Below are 18,172 nucleotides of genomic sequence, written 5' to 3' on the forward strand. Positions count from 1 at the left end.
ATGTGGTATTTCTGAAACATTCAAACACAAAAAATTTCTTTGACACCTAAGAGTTTGCTTTAGACAGCAACAGAATATTCTTCCAGGAGCTTTTGAGAAAGGACATATGGCTGTTAATAACACTTATGTAGTGGAGATATGTACTGTCATGGGATAATGCGGATTTGGTTTTTTTTAGAGGCAACCACACAACCAACATGGTCTTTTAAGCATCTTTTAGAAAAGAACAATTGTTGTTATACAGACATACTGAAAGACAGGTAATAGAGATTCAAGTTTTAAGAAACATTTTTATAAAGGAGAGGAAAGGAAGAACTATTGTAGAAAAATGTTTCAAATTTCATTTGGAAAAAATAAAATGAGAAATTGTTATAAATGTACAAGAAAAATACATTCTAATTGATCTCAGTTCTAATTAATGTATTAGGTGATGGCTCAGCTTTTTAGCATAGGAGCCATTCGTAAAGCAACAAATACCGTGTCTTCCCAGAAATACCAATTTAGAAGCATTAAAAAACAGGCCCCATTTTTGTGAACACTTTAACTAGCAATGATGGTATGAAAAATAGGTTAATATATATGCAAAATAAAACTCAGGACCAAGTTAAACAGTTTTCTAAGGGGTACGAATTTCTGTACTTTTCACTTCTGAGCATGCAGTAAGGACACACATACCATCAACATACAGTACAACGTTTTCCTCTGTTCTCCTTTACACACTTTTCTACATACAATTGATTATACAAAACTGTATTGGCTAAGTACTATGGAAGCTGAGGAAGCTCAAATGAACATTTTGTGAATTCTAACAATTGGAAGGCAGTCTGTGTTTTCTGTGATAATGGCTTTCCTTTATTGATCCCTACTCTGCTTTAGTCTTTCCACCAAGTGAACTCCGGACAGCCTCAGACAATGTTCCTTTACACAGCAGAAAGAGAGACCTTCAATCCCTCCAAGAGCTGCCTCAAGAGAAGTTCAAGGAATCCATACAGATGTAAAGAGAGTTACAGATATTCTGGTTTAATGCACTGCTAAGCCCATGGAAATTAGGGATTTCAAGAATCTTTATATTTCAAACAACAACAGCTTGAAATTTGAAGGGATTTGTTGAGGTCTGCTTGAAAAGCACCAGAAATTACAAAATATAAGGTAACTATAAATCCTTCTTTCATTCTACCAAAGTTAGGAATGGATTATGGTGGCAATTTTTGGCATCCCACTTTAATTAAGACTGACAATTTCACGACACAAAAAAGGAGCAAGAAAGTACTCAGAACCTATAAAGCAGACTTAAAAGATTTTTTATGTTTCATTTAATATTTTGATAGTTTTAAAAAAAGAAATTACATCTCCCAGCATTTTAAGACCAAAAAAAAAGTAATCAAGCATTCAACACACCCACTGGAAACAGAATTACAAAAACAAAAGCTTGTTTTGAAGTAAACATGCAGCTAACCATGCATTGGGAAAAGGTGCTTTAAGTAACATGACAGTAAAGCTCTGAGTCACCACAGTTTTTGGGTGGAATTCCTTTCAGTAGAGAGAGGGAGGAGCAGCTTTTTAAGAAAGCTGATGGAAGTTTTCCAGGTGCATTTTGGATGTACTCAGTTGTGGCTTGGGGCTCAATTCGAGATTGAAAGCTGTATTTCTGTGAGGCCTTTCACATGGTCTTCCCAATACCCTTGCTACTAAATTGCTGATACGGGTTTGACAGGTGGGCTGTTAGCTGGGGTAAGGAACTGGCTGTGCGCAAAGAGCTGCAGTTGATGCCTCAACATCCACGTGGGAACCAGCACCCACAGAGGTCCATCCTGGGACTGGCCCTGTTCAGCGTCCCGACTGCTGACAGACAGCTGGGGAGTGCACCCAAGGACACCTGCGGGTCACCCAGGCTGAGCAGCTGATTCTTTGCTGGGGGGATGTGATGCCATCCAGAGGGACCTGGACAAGCTCGAGGAATGCAGCTATGCAGCCCTCGTGCACAGTGAGGTTTAGCAAAGCCATGTGCAAGGCCCTGCACCTGGGCTGGGGCAATCCCCAGTACCAGCACAGACTGTGGGCTGAATGGATTGAAAATAGGCTACAGAGAAAGACTCTGGGATTCTGGGAAACTAAAAACTGGACAGGAGCTGGCAATGTGTGCCTGCAGCCCAGAAAGCCAATCATACCCTGGGCTGCACCAAAAGAGGTGTGGGCAGCAGGCTGAAGGAGATAATTCTCACCCTCCTCCCTGCTTTTGTTAGACCCCACTCAGAGCACTGTGTCCAGTTCTGGGGTTCCCCTGTACAAGACAGATGTGAATCTGCTGGAGTGAGTCCAGAAGAAATGACAAAAATGATCAGAAGGCTGGAACATATCTCCCATGAAGAAAGGCTGAGAGACTCGTGGTTGCTCAGCCTGGAGAAGAAAGGCTTCAGAGAGGCCTTACTGCAGCTTTTCAAGAGTGCTGCTTCACCCTGGATTGCCCAGAGAAGCTGTCAGCTGCCCCATCATTGGACATATCCAAGGTCAAGTTGGATGGGGCTCTGAGCAACCTGACCTGGTGAAGGATGTCCCTGCTCAGGGCAGGGGGGATGGAACAGATGATCTTTATGAGTTCCTTCCAACCCAAACCATGCTGTGATTCTAAACAATGTCTTGAATGTCATTAAAGACCTGCATCTCTGAGATCTTGGAACAAAAAAGAGAAAGATGATGTTCTAGGACTGTAGGAATCTGGTTTATTGGTGATTATTCCCTATCTTTGAATGACAGGAAGAAAAATTAATCTATTTCTTAAAAATCAAGACAGCCTACTGTCATAGTGCACCAGACCCTGAAGTAAACACGTGAGGGAATCCACTGTTTTATAGTAAAATTCCAAGAGAGCTGTGCTATTGCTGCCAGCAGTCTACATGACCAGACACTCAAAATCAATGTAATTGTCTGGGGCTTTTTATGTGTGGCATATATATGGGTCCCTTACTGTTTCAGCAAAACCTATCAAAAATATCCTTCCCAGAAGTACCACCTGCAGATTGTCAGTGTTTTGTACTGGGGAAAGCTACCACTTTAGGTCTATCTTTTGTAGAAACTAATTCTAGAATGATTCTTAAGTATATTAATAATATTAAAATAGGTAAGGTAATCATACAACCTTCTGTCTTCTGTCTTTCCAAGTTTTCTGTGGGTAGGAATGAAGTCTCATTCTGGTCTTCCTGGTCTACTATTTTTTTCTGTGATGCTGATTCATCCTGTTTAAACAGGATGGAAGGGAGAAAGACAAATTTTAATACAATTTATAAAAACATATTAGTCTTTGATCATTTGGTTAACTTCAAAAAAAAAATCAATTGGCAACTTTTAAATTACTCGAATTGAATTCTACTTCTTTCCAGGCTTCTGTAGTCATAACATGACTGCCCATCAACTGAGAGAACTAACAAAAGCCTTTCTGAAGCAATGCATGATAAAAAAAGGAATTCTAGACATTTAATTTAGCTTCAGTTCCTAAATATACCAGAAAAGTTAATGAGAATAATTTGAAAATATCAAACCTGCTGCCCCAGTTCAGAGAGCTGCACTTGTGGCTGAGATTTCAGCTCGTCCTGACAGCAGACAAATTCTTCAAACTTCTGTAGACATTCATCTGACAGAGGGGAAAGAGGGGAGTTAAGGTCTGTTCTTTCTTTTTTGCCACACTATGTCCATTTTACACACATGCACAATAGTTTATGAAATCTCTTCTCTCTTAGTCACTGCTTCAGCTTTGGGCCATAAAGAAGCTGGAAGAAAATCTGAAATAAGAGTTTGAGGCAAGATCAGTGTCGTTATTTTTAACACAGGTCTATGGGGAAAATGGTACAGTTTGCTTTTCTTGGTTGTTTTACTTATAATTTCAGTAGAAATTCAGACTGTGAAGAACAAGGCACATATAAAAAGGACTTGCGTAAGTTGATGGAAAAAATCAAACAAATCAATAAAATCAACTAAAACAATACATCCAGCTCAAGAAATCTCCATAAGCCCCAAAAGACAAGAGGCTAGAACAGTACACAAGCAAAGCACCATATATGCTACCCCACACTTCTGCTCCTCTTGCAGCTGCCAAAGACAGAACAGTGGGATCGAACTAGCCCCCCTTAGTTTGAGAGACCACCACCATTCCTTCGTCCCTGTACAATTAGGAATTGTTACATCAAGCCACTCTTATGAACTGTTATAAAAGCAAAGCCAAAGAGAAGGCAACCCAATGATCCTCAGGCTCCTGAGGAGCTGCTCCACCTAACTGCTGTGCCTGCTCACCCCGTGCTCCGAGTCCCACAGCTGGCACTGAGGGCTGGCCAGCGTCCTGCTCCTGCTGCTCAGCCCCAGGGACAGCACGGCCACGTGGCAGCTCCTCTTCAGCCACCATGAGACGACTGAGCAGCCGCTTCTTCTCTGCCACCTCCAGCCTGCGTTCCTGCTCCAGGTCTTTATACTTCACCTCTAGCTCAGCTTGTGCTCTTCTGGCCTCCTCCAGCTGTTCTGAGAGACACTGCACCTCCTCCAGCAGGCGATGGGAAGACAGCTTCCTCTCAGCCAGCTCCAGCTCCATCTTCTCCCTGAGATCCTGAGCCCCTCGTCTCTCTGCATCTAACACATCCCTCATGTAGCTTAGTTCCACTTCCATCTTCTGGCACTGATCCAGGAGCATCTGTAAAATGATACAGAAATTAATTTCTCTCTCAACTAGTTAAATACCTTGACAAAGCAAAGTACCTGAATTAGATTTTAAGGTTCTCATTAAATCCTTTTAAGATATCTGATTAGCAGAAGGGAGGAAACAAACATGTCAGAAATTTCAATTTGTTAGAAAGAAACTGCCCCACAATTTGGAAATTGCGAGAAAGCAATGCTGGGAGAAACAACTCCTCATCACTGTGGTAAAGAAAAGGTAAGTCTTGATTTAGAGGAGGGGAATTTAGAGAAAAGAAGCAATAGAACAGTGGCCAGGAGCTCTCTTTTAGAGGAAAGCAAACTTCCTAAAAAGAGGAGGAAGAGCTACAACAAATGAGGGAGAACTCAACAATTACAGAGTAGAATTTAAAAAAACAAACCAGAGCAAAAGTGTGTATGTGAAAGGGGAATGCTGAAATATGAATCTGGAGGTAACAGAAGGCTCCACACTTAAAGCAGTACCCACTGCTTTAAGAAAGATCTCAGAAGCCTCCCGTCAACACTGACCAGAGACTTAAGGTGACCAAGAGACAGAAACAAACCTTACACTTGCCCAAACTCCTGTTGTCAAACTTCCTCCTACCGGAGCTGTGGATGGTCAGCACAGCTAATTTCAGGAGGAATCTGACGAGGAACTCCTTTTACTTTATGAGTAGGTTTCAGCCTCATGGCCTCGAGTTTGTACCTATACCAGGTCTCCTTCAGACCACAGAATGTATGAGGGAAGTCAAAGACACCGAGAAGCCAAGGGAGCTTCCCCAGCCAGGAGTCAACAACCATGTCATGAAGACATCCATGCCAGCACCCCATGATACACCCTGCTGAGTAACGCAGCCAGTAGTGAGCACAAGTCAGCTCACTAAGGTTCTTTACCATCATGGGCCTGGCTGGGACACAGAGCGAAAGAAAGTATGTGGGGCATAAGTGTATAAAAATTATCAAAATGAGGTTCAGCATTAGACTGGCTGGAGATCATGCAGCCAGTGAATGTGAGACTGATTCAGTGTAAGCCTCTTCTACAGGGATGAATAATTTTCAGAAGTTCAGATATTGGAAAAACGAAAAATACACTCATCCTCTATCTGCAAACCAACCCTTTAAGAGGCTGTGTTCTTAATTCTGTCTCAAGGAGCCTGTGTCTATATAGTCATATATGCACAGACTTGATCTCATTCTCTTCACACTCCAAACTGATGAAGCGAGAGTCAATCCCACTCCACAAGTTGTGTCACCATATAAACAAGTTCTCAGCAAGACATACCAAAGAATAGCTGTTTCTGCTCTGATCTGGCCTTGACACTGCAGTCCAGAAACACTGAGGCTCCAGCAGCACTGTGTTAGGCATTTCTGCTTTTGGGGAAGGTTTGTGTATTTGGCTTTGAAAGTACAGTCAGCAGCATGGGTATGGATAGATGTACACCCTGTCCACCTGCCCTGGATCATTAGAGCTGGCAACTGCAGCACCCACTGTGTGGCTGTACCTGCTGTGAGTTGTGCACACAGACCTGCAGCTCTAATGCCTGACCCAGGGAGGGCAGCCCCAGCTGATTTCATGATGGAAAGATGGTTCCAAAAAAAACCTAATCTGGTAACTTCTGAGCCACTGACAAAGGCCCCATCTACCACACACACACACACACACACACACACACACACACACACACACACACACACACACACACACACACACAGAGTAAAGCAATAAAAAGCACGACCAGATACCTGGTTTTGTTTTTCAGCAGTGTGTAACTCCTGCTGCAGCAGTTCTACCATCTGAGTTCGTCCTAACAGAGCTGCTTCCTGCTCCTCGAGCTTTCTCTGAAGTGTGCACAGGTTCTGTGAGAGAGACAAAGCCATTCCAGCACTGGGGAGACCAGGGTAAATTCAGATTCCCGGGTTTCAGCCATATACCTTGTTTTTGTAACACACTTACTGTGATAGCCTGAATTAACTAATTTTTGTTGACACCTATTCTGGAGCCCTGGTGCAGTAGGAGGAGCTTACTTCGCTTCATGAACAATAATGTAACACTTTTTTCAACTGTTCTTTCTCTTCGACTGATAGCAAACCAGCAGATTGAAACTAAGGACTCAAAGTTCCAACTAGCAATCCAAAAAACTCCAAACAATCAAAGCATCTTTCTTCTTATCCCTTCTGAGTTACTTTAATGAGAACTGTTCTTTCAGAGTGTCCTCTGTTTTCCTTCCTCCTCCCATGATATGATTATTATATCAAATATACCTGTTGCTTCTCTACTTCCATATCTGACTGGACCACCATCTTGCGCAATTCAGCTTGATGCTGGTGCACATGCTCTTCCAGGAGAGCTTCCTTCTCCTGAATCACTTCCTGCAGGGAGCTCAGCTGAAAACACAAGCCACAAAATAAAAACAAACCAACAAGCTTATGAAGCTGACAGACACACAGGTTTGCCTTCAACATCCACCAGCACATTGTGCGTGCGATGGAGTTTTCAGCTGGACAATCCTACACATCATCTTGGTCAAACAGTATTTTTACTTGGTGTCTTTATCCTACTATTATGTGCATAACAACTGATAAGATTTCAGATCCCAGAAAGCAAAAAGCATAGAATTTAATCTACAAATACGTAGAATAATAAAATAAATTATTACTATACAATTAACAGTTCATAAAACTTCTGGGCTTTTAACTGTATAGGATGCAGCCCAATTCACAGTTCAAAAGCTAAACCTGCAATTTTGAGTATTAAAAAAATCCTTCCACAAATAACTACAACACATCATTAATGCTGTGACATCCTGTGATAAACAGCTGTCCTGCACACCCACAGAACACAGAGAGGCAATGGCAGGCAGGGAAGAACCCAAATTCTGACTCAGAGGAAGGGACACCCTATCCAGGCCCTTCCAGGGACTGTTTTCCCCCTCCTCAGAGAGCCATCAGTCCCACTGTCCAAGGGTGAAACCCATCTCTTACCCGCAGAGCACCTTTTGCACCAAGGGTGGTTCTGGCCTGGGGCAGAGGATGAAGGGCAGGAGAAGATCATTTGGGGATTGTGAAAGATTTAGGTAATGTTTAGAGGAGGAGCCAATGGCAGTGAAATGGATGGACCTCGGTGGTTTGAGGAGGCACAAGACTGACAAAATTGAGGTAAGGGAATTGAAGACCAGCTGTGTAAGCATTGTTTTATTCTGTCATACTGGTCTAAGCAGTGAGGTGGGAAACACAGACTGATGAATAGAAAAAAATTTCTGTACCTGTGTTGCATACTTGATTTCAGCATCTTTCAGATTCACTTCGGCTACAGCCAGCTGTTTTTTCAGATCCTGAACAGTCTCCTCTTGCTCCCTGAGCTGCTTTTTCAGTACTTCCACTTCCTCTCTGTGCCCTTCACTTGTATTTTCGTTTTTCTGACGTTGCAAGAGGAAAAAAGTAGGAAGAAGATAAACAGAAGAAAGTAAACTTATCAGTATTATTGGTTAATAAATTAAATAAATTAATTTTAAAAAATACGCTATAATGCTACTTTACTCTTGACTCCTAATCAGAATATTATTTTTACTACACTGCTTCATTTCTTAACTTTACATTTGCTTCTTTAAATGAAGTTGTCCTATGTTAAGTAACTATTTTCCCTATTTCTGTGTAGAGATGCACAAGACGGTTTTAATTGGGAAGTGTCAAAGCACTTGGCAGGGCTAACAGTCCATGACTGCTCACTATATAATCTAAGGCAAATTAGATTATTAAATACATTATTTATTCTATGACTTCCCTGATTTCTGAGGCATTTTAACATCACAAATTTCTCTAATAACAGAAATAAAAACATTTGAAAATTAATTATAGAAGAATATTCTCCATGTGACAAAGGAGTAGACATTCTAGACTGCAGAAAATGCCTATGGAAGTCTCTTTAGACTACAGGATTATTAGCAATGAACTTATTAGTTACAAGCAAAGGGAACAGGCAAACAATTATCAGTTCTACTCCACTTAAATCCTCTGTTTACGACCAAGAAATGTAAACAACAGTTCACATAAAATGTGCTTAGGCTGTGTCTACTCAGACAACCCAGCACACTACACCTGCATTCTTCTCTCTGTGTCTCCACCTGGGTGAGGGCAGGTCCCTCCCCACCTGTCCCTGAGCAGACAAAACCTGCTCTGCATTCTTATCTCAGCACTTCCAGCTACTGTCAGCACACAATGCTAGGTATTTTGTACTCAATATATATAAAATACATCTCTTCCATTTTTTAGTTGTGGCAGGTATTGGGTCAAACACCATCAATAACACAGGAATTCTACAGAGTATTTATGTCTTTAAACCCAATCTGAAAATACTATGAAGGCTTTTAAAAGTACTTATGCATAACAGTAATAAGAATAAGAGGCTACTGTTCCTCAAAAGCTGTTTCACCTATAGAGAAAGTCATTGGCAGGAGGCAGAACAGACAGACAAAGAAGCTTCAGTTGCACTTACATTTAGAAATAGAACAAGACAGAAAAATAAGGACTAGAGATGCAGAAGCTCTAAGAAGCCAGGATATACATAACTTGTAAGACTGGGGCAGAGGAGCTGCTGGGGGAAGACAGTTGGATTAGTTTGTTCACTTGTAATTGGCTTTCAGGATTGATACTCACAGTTGGATTTTAAAAAGCCTCTTACACTGACCATTACACGGAGTGCCACATGTAAGGACAGTAGCACAGCCACAAAAAGCTCGAGCTTTTAAATACCATGTTTTTCCAAGATGTATAAGCTCTTATATCTGAACATAATTTATCTTTACCCACTTCAAAAGTTTGAGAGGAGCCTCAATTGTTCTGTACACAAATACTATCTAAAAGGAGGAGATAAGATGATATTTCCATTCTTCTCAAAACAAGTCACTCTGCTAAAAGCCCAGGAAGTAACAGTACTAGTTAGGTATTTAAAATACAGTCTTCCCACAGGGCCCACATCACTGAGAGAAAAAACCCAGTCCTTATGCTGAAGTACTGAATATTAGCAAAGATGCAACTCTAACCTAGAATTTTCACCTTCAAATGGCAGAGTAACTGTCTAGGAAATACCCCCATTACTCAGAACAGCATCTACTTGGAGAAATAACTTTAAATAAAGGACTCTGTAACTTCTCAGTAGGTCTAACCTTGCAAGAAAGAAGCTAGTGCTTTCTGGGTCAAATACAAAATATTGCAGGTAACTGCCCTAACATAATTTCACTCAAACTATGTTCTAACCCAAACCAAATAAGGTTGTGGCCCATACCATGTCCACTGGAGACTGTCTCAAGCCCTCATTCCTCTAATTAGGAGGCCATTTTTCTTAATGGCTAATTTACCTTCATCCATTCATCTGCATTATCCTTTAACAGTTTGCCCACTTTCTTGAAGCTCACCTTCCTCATACAACTGTAGAGAGAAATGACATTTCCTCTCTGACTTTGGTTGACTAAACAACCAAGCTGTTTGAATGTCTCCCAAGGGCAGCTACTAACATGATGGGAGGAAAAAAGTCTCTTGCTGCTCTCGGAATTTATCTTTCCTCATTCCAAATGAGTAGAACATGACAACACAAGGCCTTGCGACTCTCAGTAGAACAGCTGGAACGGTATGTAAAAAAGCTAAGGTCTCTTTTTAAAATCTATATTGCACCAATTAACTGATGATCAGCTTTCTCTCATTTTGCCTTCTTCAACTGATAAATTTGAATTTTGAAGCAAGAACACTCACTACTCCTCAACAGGAAGTCTACACAAAGCCATGTACCAGCACATGGATGTTACACACACATGCTGCAGACAGCTAAGCTGAAAAAGAGCCTCAGCACCAGGAGAGGAATGTCAAGTGACACAGCTAAACAGCTCCCGTGGCCTTGACTGGTCTCTACAGCCAGGGAATGCTGTTCATGCTTGATTGTGCACTGGTTAAATTTTGCTTCATTTTTCTATTATGTCAATCCTTGAGATTATCAAATTCTTCATGTATGAAACCAGATGGTGCTTTGCATTGAGAAAGACTCTCAAGTTGGTACTGGGAATTACAGAAGAACATTTCTATGATTTTATGATGCTCTCAATCAAAAATAGTCAGCACAAGTCATAGAACTGATCTTCATTAGTAGTAGCCTCTCATCTGACAGCTCTCACAGGCATCTTTTATTGTTTCCTACAATATTTTTTTTTCAATGTCTGAAATAACTTTTATGTTCTCTGGTTCAATGAACATCATCTGGACCATTCTGGACTTCTATCGCATTTCTCTTCCATAATATTACAAACTTTTTAAAGAAAACATTGTTCTGCTGATCACATAGTCAAGTTTTCAAAAATTACCAGCTCCAGTGGGAGCTTCTAGTTAGTAGCTAACAGCCTCTTCAATGTCTTCATAGAGGATACTTTTCCCCCAGTTTTACCTAGTGTTACACAATTATGGTTTGTCAGCCATAAAACTTTATGGTGGTTCAGGAAGCCACACAACTGGAAAAATATATATTTATATTAAAGTTACTGTCTTCCAGTTTCAATGACCTCCTTACCTCCTTGTTTTTGTACACCAGCCAACCTTTGCTGTACTGACATGACACGCAACATTTTGAAACTCATAGCTCAGACAGACATACAGTTTCTGCAGGAAAGAGTTCAGCTACAATGGATTTCCAAAGTTATGCAGAGGGAAACCAGCCCATGACCTTGAGGAGATCAAGCTGAGCACTCCAAGGGCATCTGCAGCACAAGGAAGCTGGACAGACAGGCTTCCTACAGCACAGGCACAGACGTCCTTGCTGGAATTATGAACATCCTGCTAGTAAGACAAATAGACCCTGCTGGGTCCCTGTGACCTGAAACATCAGGCAGTACCAGGTTATCAGTAGAAGCTACATCTTTTTAATTGCCCCCTTCTCCTAACCTTGGGATCCTCCAGCTCTTCTGCTGAGGCCTGTGTAGGCAGCGGTGCTCCTTTCTCTGTCAGCTCCTCAATGCGTTTGTTCAGAGAGGCCAGTTTGGCTTTGGCTTGAAGTTTAAGTTTCATCAGCTTGGCATCCGCAGCCTCTCGTTCTTTCTGTAAGAGAAGGACACAAACTGACTGCCCTGACTCCAGCGCTGCTACCCAAGAAGCACCACTTTGAGAAAGCTACACAGTTTATCAGCCTGCCATACTCTGTTTAACCCTGCCTTCCCAGTAACAGCACTATCTAAAACACATCTGCAAACCAAATTTGTTCTGAAACACCACACATCCCAACACCGTAGCTTCTACCCCAGCACTTCCTTCCAAGGACAGAGCACTCAGGGACTTCACTCAGCAGTGAATACAAACTCAGTTTGACTTTGTCTGCTACACGCAGTCCCTCAGAGCTATCTCAAGTGACCACATTGCCACCATACCTCAGGGTGGACAACATGTATCTTTGGGAATGCCTCATGAAACCACAGGACCAGTGGACGAGCGCAGCACAGGTTTCTCTGTGTCAAACACTCTGAAGCAGGGGAAGAACAACCTCACACAAGATATTAGTACTTATTAGAGCCACTGGGAATCTGCATGGGCCTCAAAGGGCTCTGAGACAAAATGCTGTGTAACTTGGGTGTAACTTATCTACTGTAGTCTAAATTAACCCAAGCAAACTAACAGACGATATCCTACATCTCTTAGGGTAGTCCATTATTCAAATTCCAATATTCCTCTGGAACTGCTGCCATTCGTCATGCAGGTATCTCACGTTCAAAAGAAACCAGAGACAGGCTTGCACAGAAGACTGAAGCAGCATTTTATTCTTGGTCCTCAGAGAAAGAAATGGTACCTTGAGCACAGTTTCTTTTTCCTGGAGCAGGGCATCCTTTTCTCGAATCAAATCCTTCAGCTGAACAACCAGCTTTTCTGTTTGGGCTAGGCGCTCCAACACCTCCTCAGGTGCTTCCTCCATGCTTTCTGCTTCTGACTGCAAAGCTTCTACCTGAAACAACAAAATCAGTGCTCTGAAGGAAATAAAAAACTATTAACAGCCTGCAGCAGAGCACCCACATGATAGCTTCAGCTCCAGTCCTCAGTGCTGCACTCTGCTCCCTGCAGGCATTTCATGAAGCCTGTAGAAATACACAGTTAGATGAAACCAGGAGGAAACTCAGAGAACTTATAAGCCAACACACAAAAACAAAGAGCACCTTGCTGAACACCACATGAATAAATCTGAAACGAGAGGGACCTTCACACACTATCCACGGTCTCAATACCAAAGGCAAGCACAAAGACGAAGCCTCCCACTATGACCCAACCATGCCGAGCTTCCCCTCCTGTTACACGCAATTACCAGTACTCTTAAAAGTCTTTCTTCACCATAATTCTAGTTTGTTTCCTCGGATCACGTTGAGATGTGGAAACTGAGGAGATTATGGTCTGCCCAACAGAAATGCTGACTTAAGAGGTGAGGAGTAGAAGAAAAGCAGACTGGAATTACAGCTCAGTCTAGTGCTCAGCAAGGAAGAAGCAGGAGACAGTTCTCACTGCAGTCTAACGAACCATGCTCCCCAAAGTAACTGTCAATAAGATCTGAAAGTCTTTAGATAACACTGTACTTACAGCAATAGATGGTTCAGTAACTGCATCTCCATCATCCCCAGACAGCTCTTGTAAAACAGTACTTGCTAAACCTGACAAACGGCTCAGCATCTTGAGCCTATAACAAAACCAAGAGTCAGAATACAAAGCTGCTATGAAGAATAAGCTCTTTTATGCCCATCTCTAATGTTACAGCAGTTGGTGACCACGCTTGTAGGAATTTGTCTCCTACGCTAAGAGAGAAAAGCTGAAGCAAAACCTCAGGAAAAAAGAAATGGTCACGTTAACAGGAGCAGCCAGACCCTCTGAATATTAGAGCAGAGGATGTGCTGGTGTCCAGACACATGAAGATTCCTTCACTGCTCCACACGTATGATTGAAAAATACACTTTTATACCAGATGCCAAATCATCCTCATAGTTCATTCTTGATCTTTCTTAACAATGACATTACAGAACCACAATCTGTTCAGTTTACTGAAAAGAAAGGTGATTGTTAAATGACATCATTTCTCTACAGCCCAAACGTGGCCTGTAACATAAAACCAGCTTTCTGCTAATAAGTAGTGGAAATAATGGACTGGGCCGTGATGTTTGCTAAACAGATACAAATGTGTCACATCAGAGAGATGATGAGACCTCTGCATGTCACATACAGGACAGGACCTCAACATAGGGGAATAGTCTGCAGAGGACATAGATTCACTGGCTGCTGCTTAGCATACCTTTCATTTCCTTGAAGTTCAGGAGCCAAACTAATCCAGCAGGTGGAAGTGAAGAACCAAAAAACATGTGGCAGTACCAGCCAGCAACATATAATTTGTCATTTTGGGGAGAGCAGTAAATTAAATTCTCCATTATTAACTGAGACCTCACTAAATTCACCAAACTCAAATGAGCCTTTGTATAGAGCTGCCAATCAGGAGGATAACAACAGGCTGGAGAAACAGATGGATAGAAACATTGTGAAGCTCAGGAAAGGTAGAATGCCTTTCCTATGCCTGGAATGCGAAAAGCATGAGTGGCACAGGCTGAGGAGCAACTGGCCGTACAAGTGTGTTGCAGAAGACAAGCTCCAAGTGCTGATGGCCAAGCCTGGCACAAGCCACCAGTGTGCTCACAGCCAAGGTCAGGCGTACACTGAGCTGTACTGGGAGGACTACAGGCAGTCAGCTGTACACTGAGCTGTACTGGGAGGACTGAAGGCAGCAGGTTAAGAAAAGCAATTATTCCTCTCTATTCACACCGGTAAGACTACATTTGAAGTAGAGTGCCTACTTTCAAAACAGTGAATCAAGTACAGCAGAGAGCCCCTAGGATGACTGGGGTTTGCTTTACAAAGCATGTGGAGAGTGTAAGAGTGCTGGGCTTGCTCAGCCCTGAGAACAGCAGGTGAGGAGCAGGATACAATTGCTGTCCTCCCTACAAGCACCCATAAGGTAGCTAAAGACAGTCACGCACCTCTTACAAGGTCCACATAGTATGGACACGAGGCAGAGGACACAAGTCACAGCACAGACAATTTCAATCAGAAAAAATGCACAGGGAAGAAGTTAAAATACTATATTAGGCTCATAGCATTCTGATCTCATTTTTTATGTTAGACATGCTAAGAGCAAAGGATTTGACCAACTGAACTCCCAAAGCCCCTTAAGAATCACAGAATCATCATTCTAATGTTCTATAAAAAGAGGTCACATGTGACTTTTGACATCTCTGAACACAAAGGCCACAGAACTGTCCATGCCTGTAAGTGCCAAAATAATTTGTACAATTACAGAAGCTCCAGTATTGCAAGCTGAAACTATATTAGTCATAAGATCTAGCTTATAAGCAAATTCATATTAGCTATAAGATCGAATTTACATTATTAAAATTATCTCCATCAAATTGAATCTTTTAATATGATGTCTCTGCCTCACTAGAAGCAGGCTCCTGAAGCTGGCTACACAGACCCACTCATTCCTGACCTCCCTTGTCTTACTAAGCAAATCTTTGGTCTTAGATTGCCACTTAAACGTGTGGAAATATTGACACTGGAAAGGAGCAGCACACTACTCATCTGCAACAGTCACCTGATTTTGCAAAAGTAGAAAGCATGACAATGCACATTGTCATGCATCAATAGCAGAAAAGAGCATATGAATACTAACCTGCTTTGTACTCCAAGGAGCTCATGGGTCTCCTGATTCAATAGTAATGTTTCCAAGGTAGAGCAGTCACACACAGGTCTTTCTTGCCATTCCTTATTATCTCTTGAGCACTGACAGGTTGCATGAACCAAGACTTTTGATGGAGAGAGAAGCAAAAAAGAACAAAAACAAACAAAAAAAAATTATCCAATAATAAAGAAATAAACCCATCCTTCATCCTACACAGTACACTCCAGGACTGTTAGTCAGCCACTTGCAATACACATGAAAAGTGAGACGAGTCTGCTCTGTTTGGGAACATGGATTTGCAGACATGCCCTGGTTTCTCACACAGCATACACAGCATGAGCTCAGTCTCTTCAGCCCAGGGAACAGAACACTCCAGCAACAGTGAGTGTAGCAAAAAGACATGCAGCAAGAGGCCAGGCCTAAGACAGGTTCCTGCAAAGAGCTCAAGGGGATGCAACTCCTCCAGAAGCACAATCCAAATGCCAGGACTGCTCATGTTCTGCAACAACACAGCAGTCACTGAAACAAGTACTGGTGCTTTGCTCACTTCTCAGCTGGCCCTGGGCAAGACGTGAGGCATGCAATTCCAGAGCAGTACAGCTTTACAGTTCCTGCCAGGGAGATTTCTTCTGGCAACATCAACTGCTCACCGATGCGGTAATGAGATACTCATGTGGAGACCTGGAATGTCTGGAATCCATCGTAAGAACAATTAAGTATTTATAGTTTTGTAAACCATCACTCCCACGATGCCCCAGTAAGGAACTGAACCTTCTGTCTTGGCAATGGTGCGTTTTAGAAAAGAGCCATCCAAATGCAAGAACGTCTCTTTCTAACTGTCTGCAACACTCGAAGAGGATGGGTCTGACCTTCCAACTGAGCATTAGGCCACAGCCTCTTAAAGTCAGAAATGCAAAATATGTGGCTGGGACCGAGAGAACCAATAGATGAATTATTAGAAGTGGTATTAGAAATACGAAAAAGAAGCAGAATCTAGGCATCTGCATGGGCCTCAGCACATATCTGCTTGCTACAGGCACTACAATTTCAGGCATGCATACCTGGATTGAGAAAATATTTCTTGGCATTTGTCAAGGTTGGCCACGTTAACCTGACACCGCCTTCAAGCTAGTGAGCCTTGCTGGGTTTGGCTCACAACTGACCGCCTTAAAAATGCAAACAGAAGAACCATCTGCACCTATTTGCACGGATGTGGACATAACAACCTGAACTCCAGCCTTAGAGATTTGTGTCTTTTGAATTAATTTTTAATTTACATTCTCAGGTCAGCCAGATATGGCAAGGGATGTGAATGGGAAAAAAACAGTGATTCTACAATTGTGCAAACAGCAACAGGTATGCTGTCTGTGTAGAGGAAACAGGGAAAACACGGGCCTAGGTGGGCCACTGCTCTGGAGAGCATCCTATTCTAATACCCTTGGATCACATCTCTGAAAGCAGCACTGCAGAGAGAGGCTGGGGATTGAAGTGGACAACTGACCTAGGCCATCAATGCACCCTCGTGACAGAGGCCAGCAGCAGCACGCTGGGCTGCAGCAGGAGGAAGGTGATCCTTCCTCTCTACCAGGCACTGGTGAGGCCATGTCTGCAGTAATGTGTCCTGTTCTGGGCATCTCAGAACAAGAGGTGGGAACTTGTTGGAGAAAATTCAGTTGAGGACAACATAAATAAACATAAATGAATAAATAAAAGGCTCGAGGAGAATCTTATCAAAGAACCACGGACTGGCTGAAGGTAGGAGGTCATCTGGTCTAAGCTCCCTGCTCAAACAGAAGCTGTGCAGGCAGCTTCTGAATATCTCCAAGGACAGAGGCTTCACAGCTTCCCTGGACAACCTGTGCCAGTGCTCAGTAAGCCACAGAGTGAAGTATTTTCTGATGATCAAGGTAATCACCCGTGTCTCAGTTCATGCTCACAACCTCTCATGCTTTCACCAGACACCACCGTAAAGAGCCTGGCTCTGCCTTCTCTGAGCCCTCCCTAAGAACAAAACCAGGAACAGGCATAACATGGCTTTAAATCGTCCCAAAGCCAACAGTCTGCACAGGAGGTGGTGGCTGGCCTGTGCATCAGCCTCAAGGACTTGTGGCAAGAATATCCTGGTGTTATACAATGCCAAACATGAAAGGACAGAGGTTTTTCCGTGTTCCGCTGCCTCGCCCCAATAAAGCAAACAGTGCTCTCAGAGACAAGACTGATGCTATCCCAGGCTCACACTGGCATATGGATTCCCACCTCTGTAATGAACAGCAGAACACAAGGAGCCTCGCAGTGCTCAGGGTGTGAGCCAGGATCCTTTACATCCTCTACCTTTGCTCAGTATTCCTGTGACTAATGAACTTTTGCTGGGGAAACTTCACTTTGAACACTGGAACTACGGATCAGCAGTCATCTGGAGGAGGCTCCTTTTCTCTGAAATACACATTGCTGACCCGAATAGTCGAAGCCCACTGCTAGTCTGCACAGCCTGCATTAAGCAGCACATTTCTGTCCCTAGGTATCAGCCACAGCAAAGAAAAACTTGACGATGTTCTTCCCTAATTTATTATACTATAAGTATATTATACAAAAATGAAGTTAATTCCTTGCATTTCCCTTCGTTTAAAATCAAAAACGCATTAAAAGCGCTGCTGCTGTACACAAGCCCTGGGCCAAACTTCTCCCGCTGTGCGGAGGGGTTCCAAGGAAAGTCGGGAGGGACGGGCAGCACTGGGGCGCCGTGCTGCTCGGGGAGCGGCGGCT

At 42.7% G+C, this 18,172-nt stretch overlaps 1 protein-coding gene across 1 annotated transcript in view; it reads right to left on the reverse strand.

Moving 5' to 3' along the window:
- GOLGB1 (golgin B1) overlaps positions 1 to 15,529 on the reverse strand; it is a 36,882-nt gene extending 21,353 nt beyond the window's left edge. Inside the window, exons 1-10 of the mRNA XM_031065139.1 lie at positions 15,401 to 15,529; positions 13,270 to 13,366; positions 12,494 to 12,646; positions 11,599 to 11,751; positions 7,941 to 8,093; positions 6,940 to 7,062; positions 6,421 to 6,534; positions 4,285 to 4,675; positions 3,537 to 3,628; positions 3,035 to 3,233 (exon numbers count right to left, since the gene is read on the reverse strand). Of these exons, the coding sequence (XP_030920999.1) occupies positions 3,035 to 3,233; positions 3,537 to 3,628; positions 4,285 to 4,675; positions 6,421 to 6,534; positions 6,940 to 7,062; positions 7,941 to 8,093; positions 11,599 to 11,751; positions 12,494 to 12,646; positions 13,270 to 13,359 (1,468 nt within the window). The 5' untranslated portion in view covers positions 13,360 to 13,366; positions 15,401 to 15,529. The remainder of the gene's footprint in view (positions 1 to 3,034; positions 3,234 to 3,536; positions 3,629 to 4,284; positions 4,676 to 6,420; positions 6,535 to 6,939; positions 7,063 to 7,940; positions 8,094 to 11,598; positions 11,752 to 12,493; positions 12,647 to 13,269; positions 13,367 to 15,400) is intronic.
- Between the last annotated feature and the right edge of the window lie 2,643 nt (positions 15,530 to 18,172).

This window comes from Geospiza fortis, unplaced genomic scaffold (assembly GCF_000277835.1).
Source record: "Geospiza fortis unplaced genomic scaffold, GeoFor_1.0 scaffold30, whole genome shotgun sequence".
NCBI classification, from domain to species: domain Eukaryota; kingdom Metazoa; phylum Chordata; class Aves; order Passeriformes; family Thraupidae; genus Geospiza; species Geospiza fortis.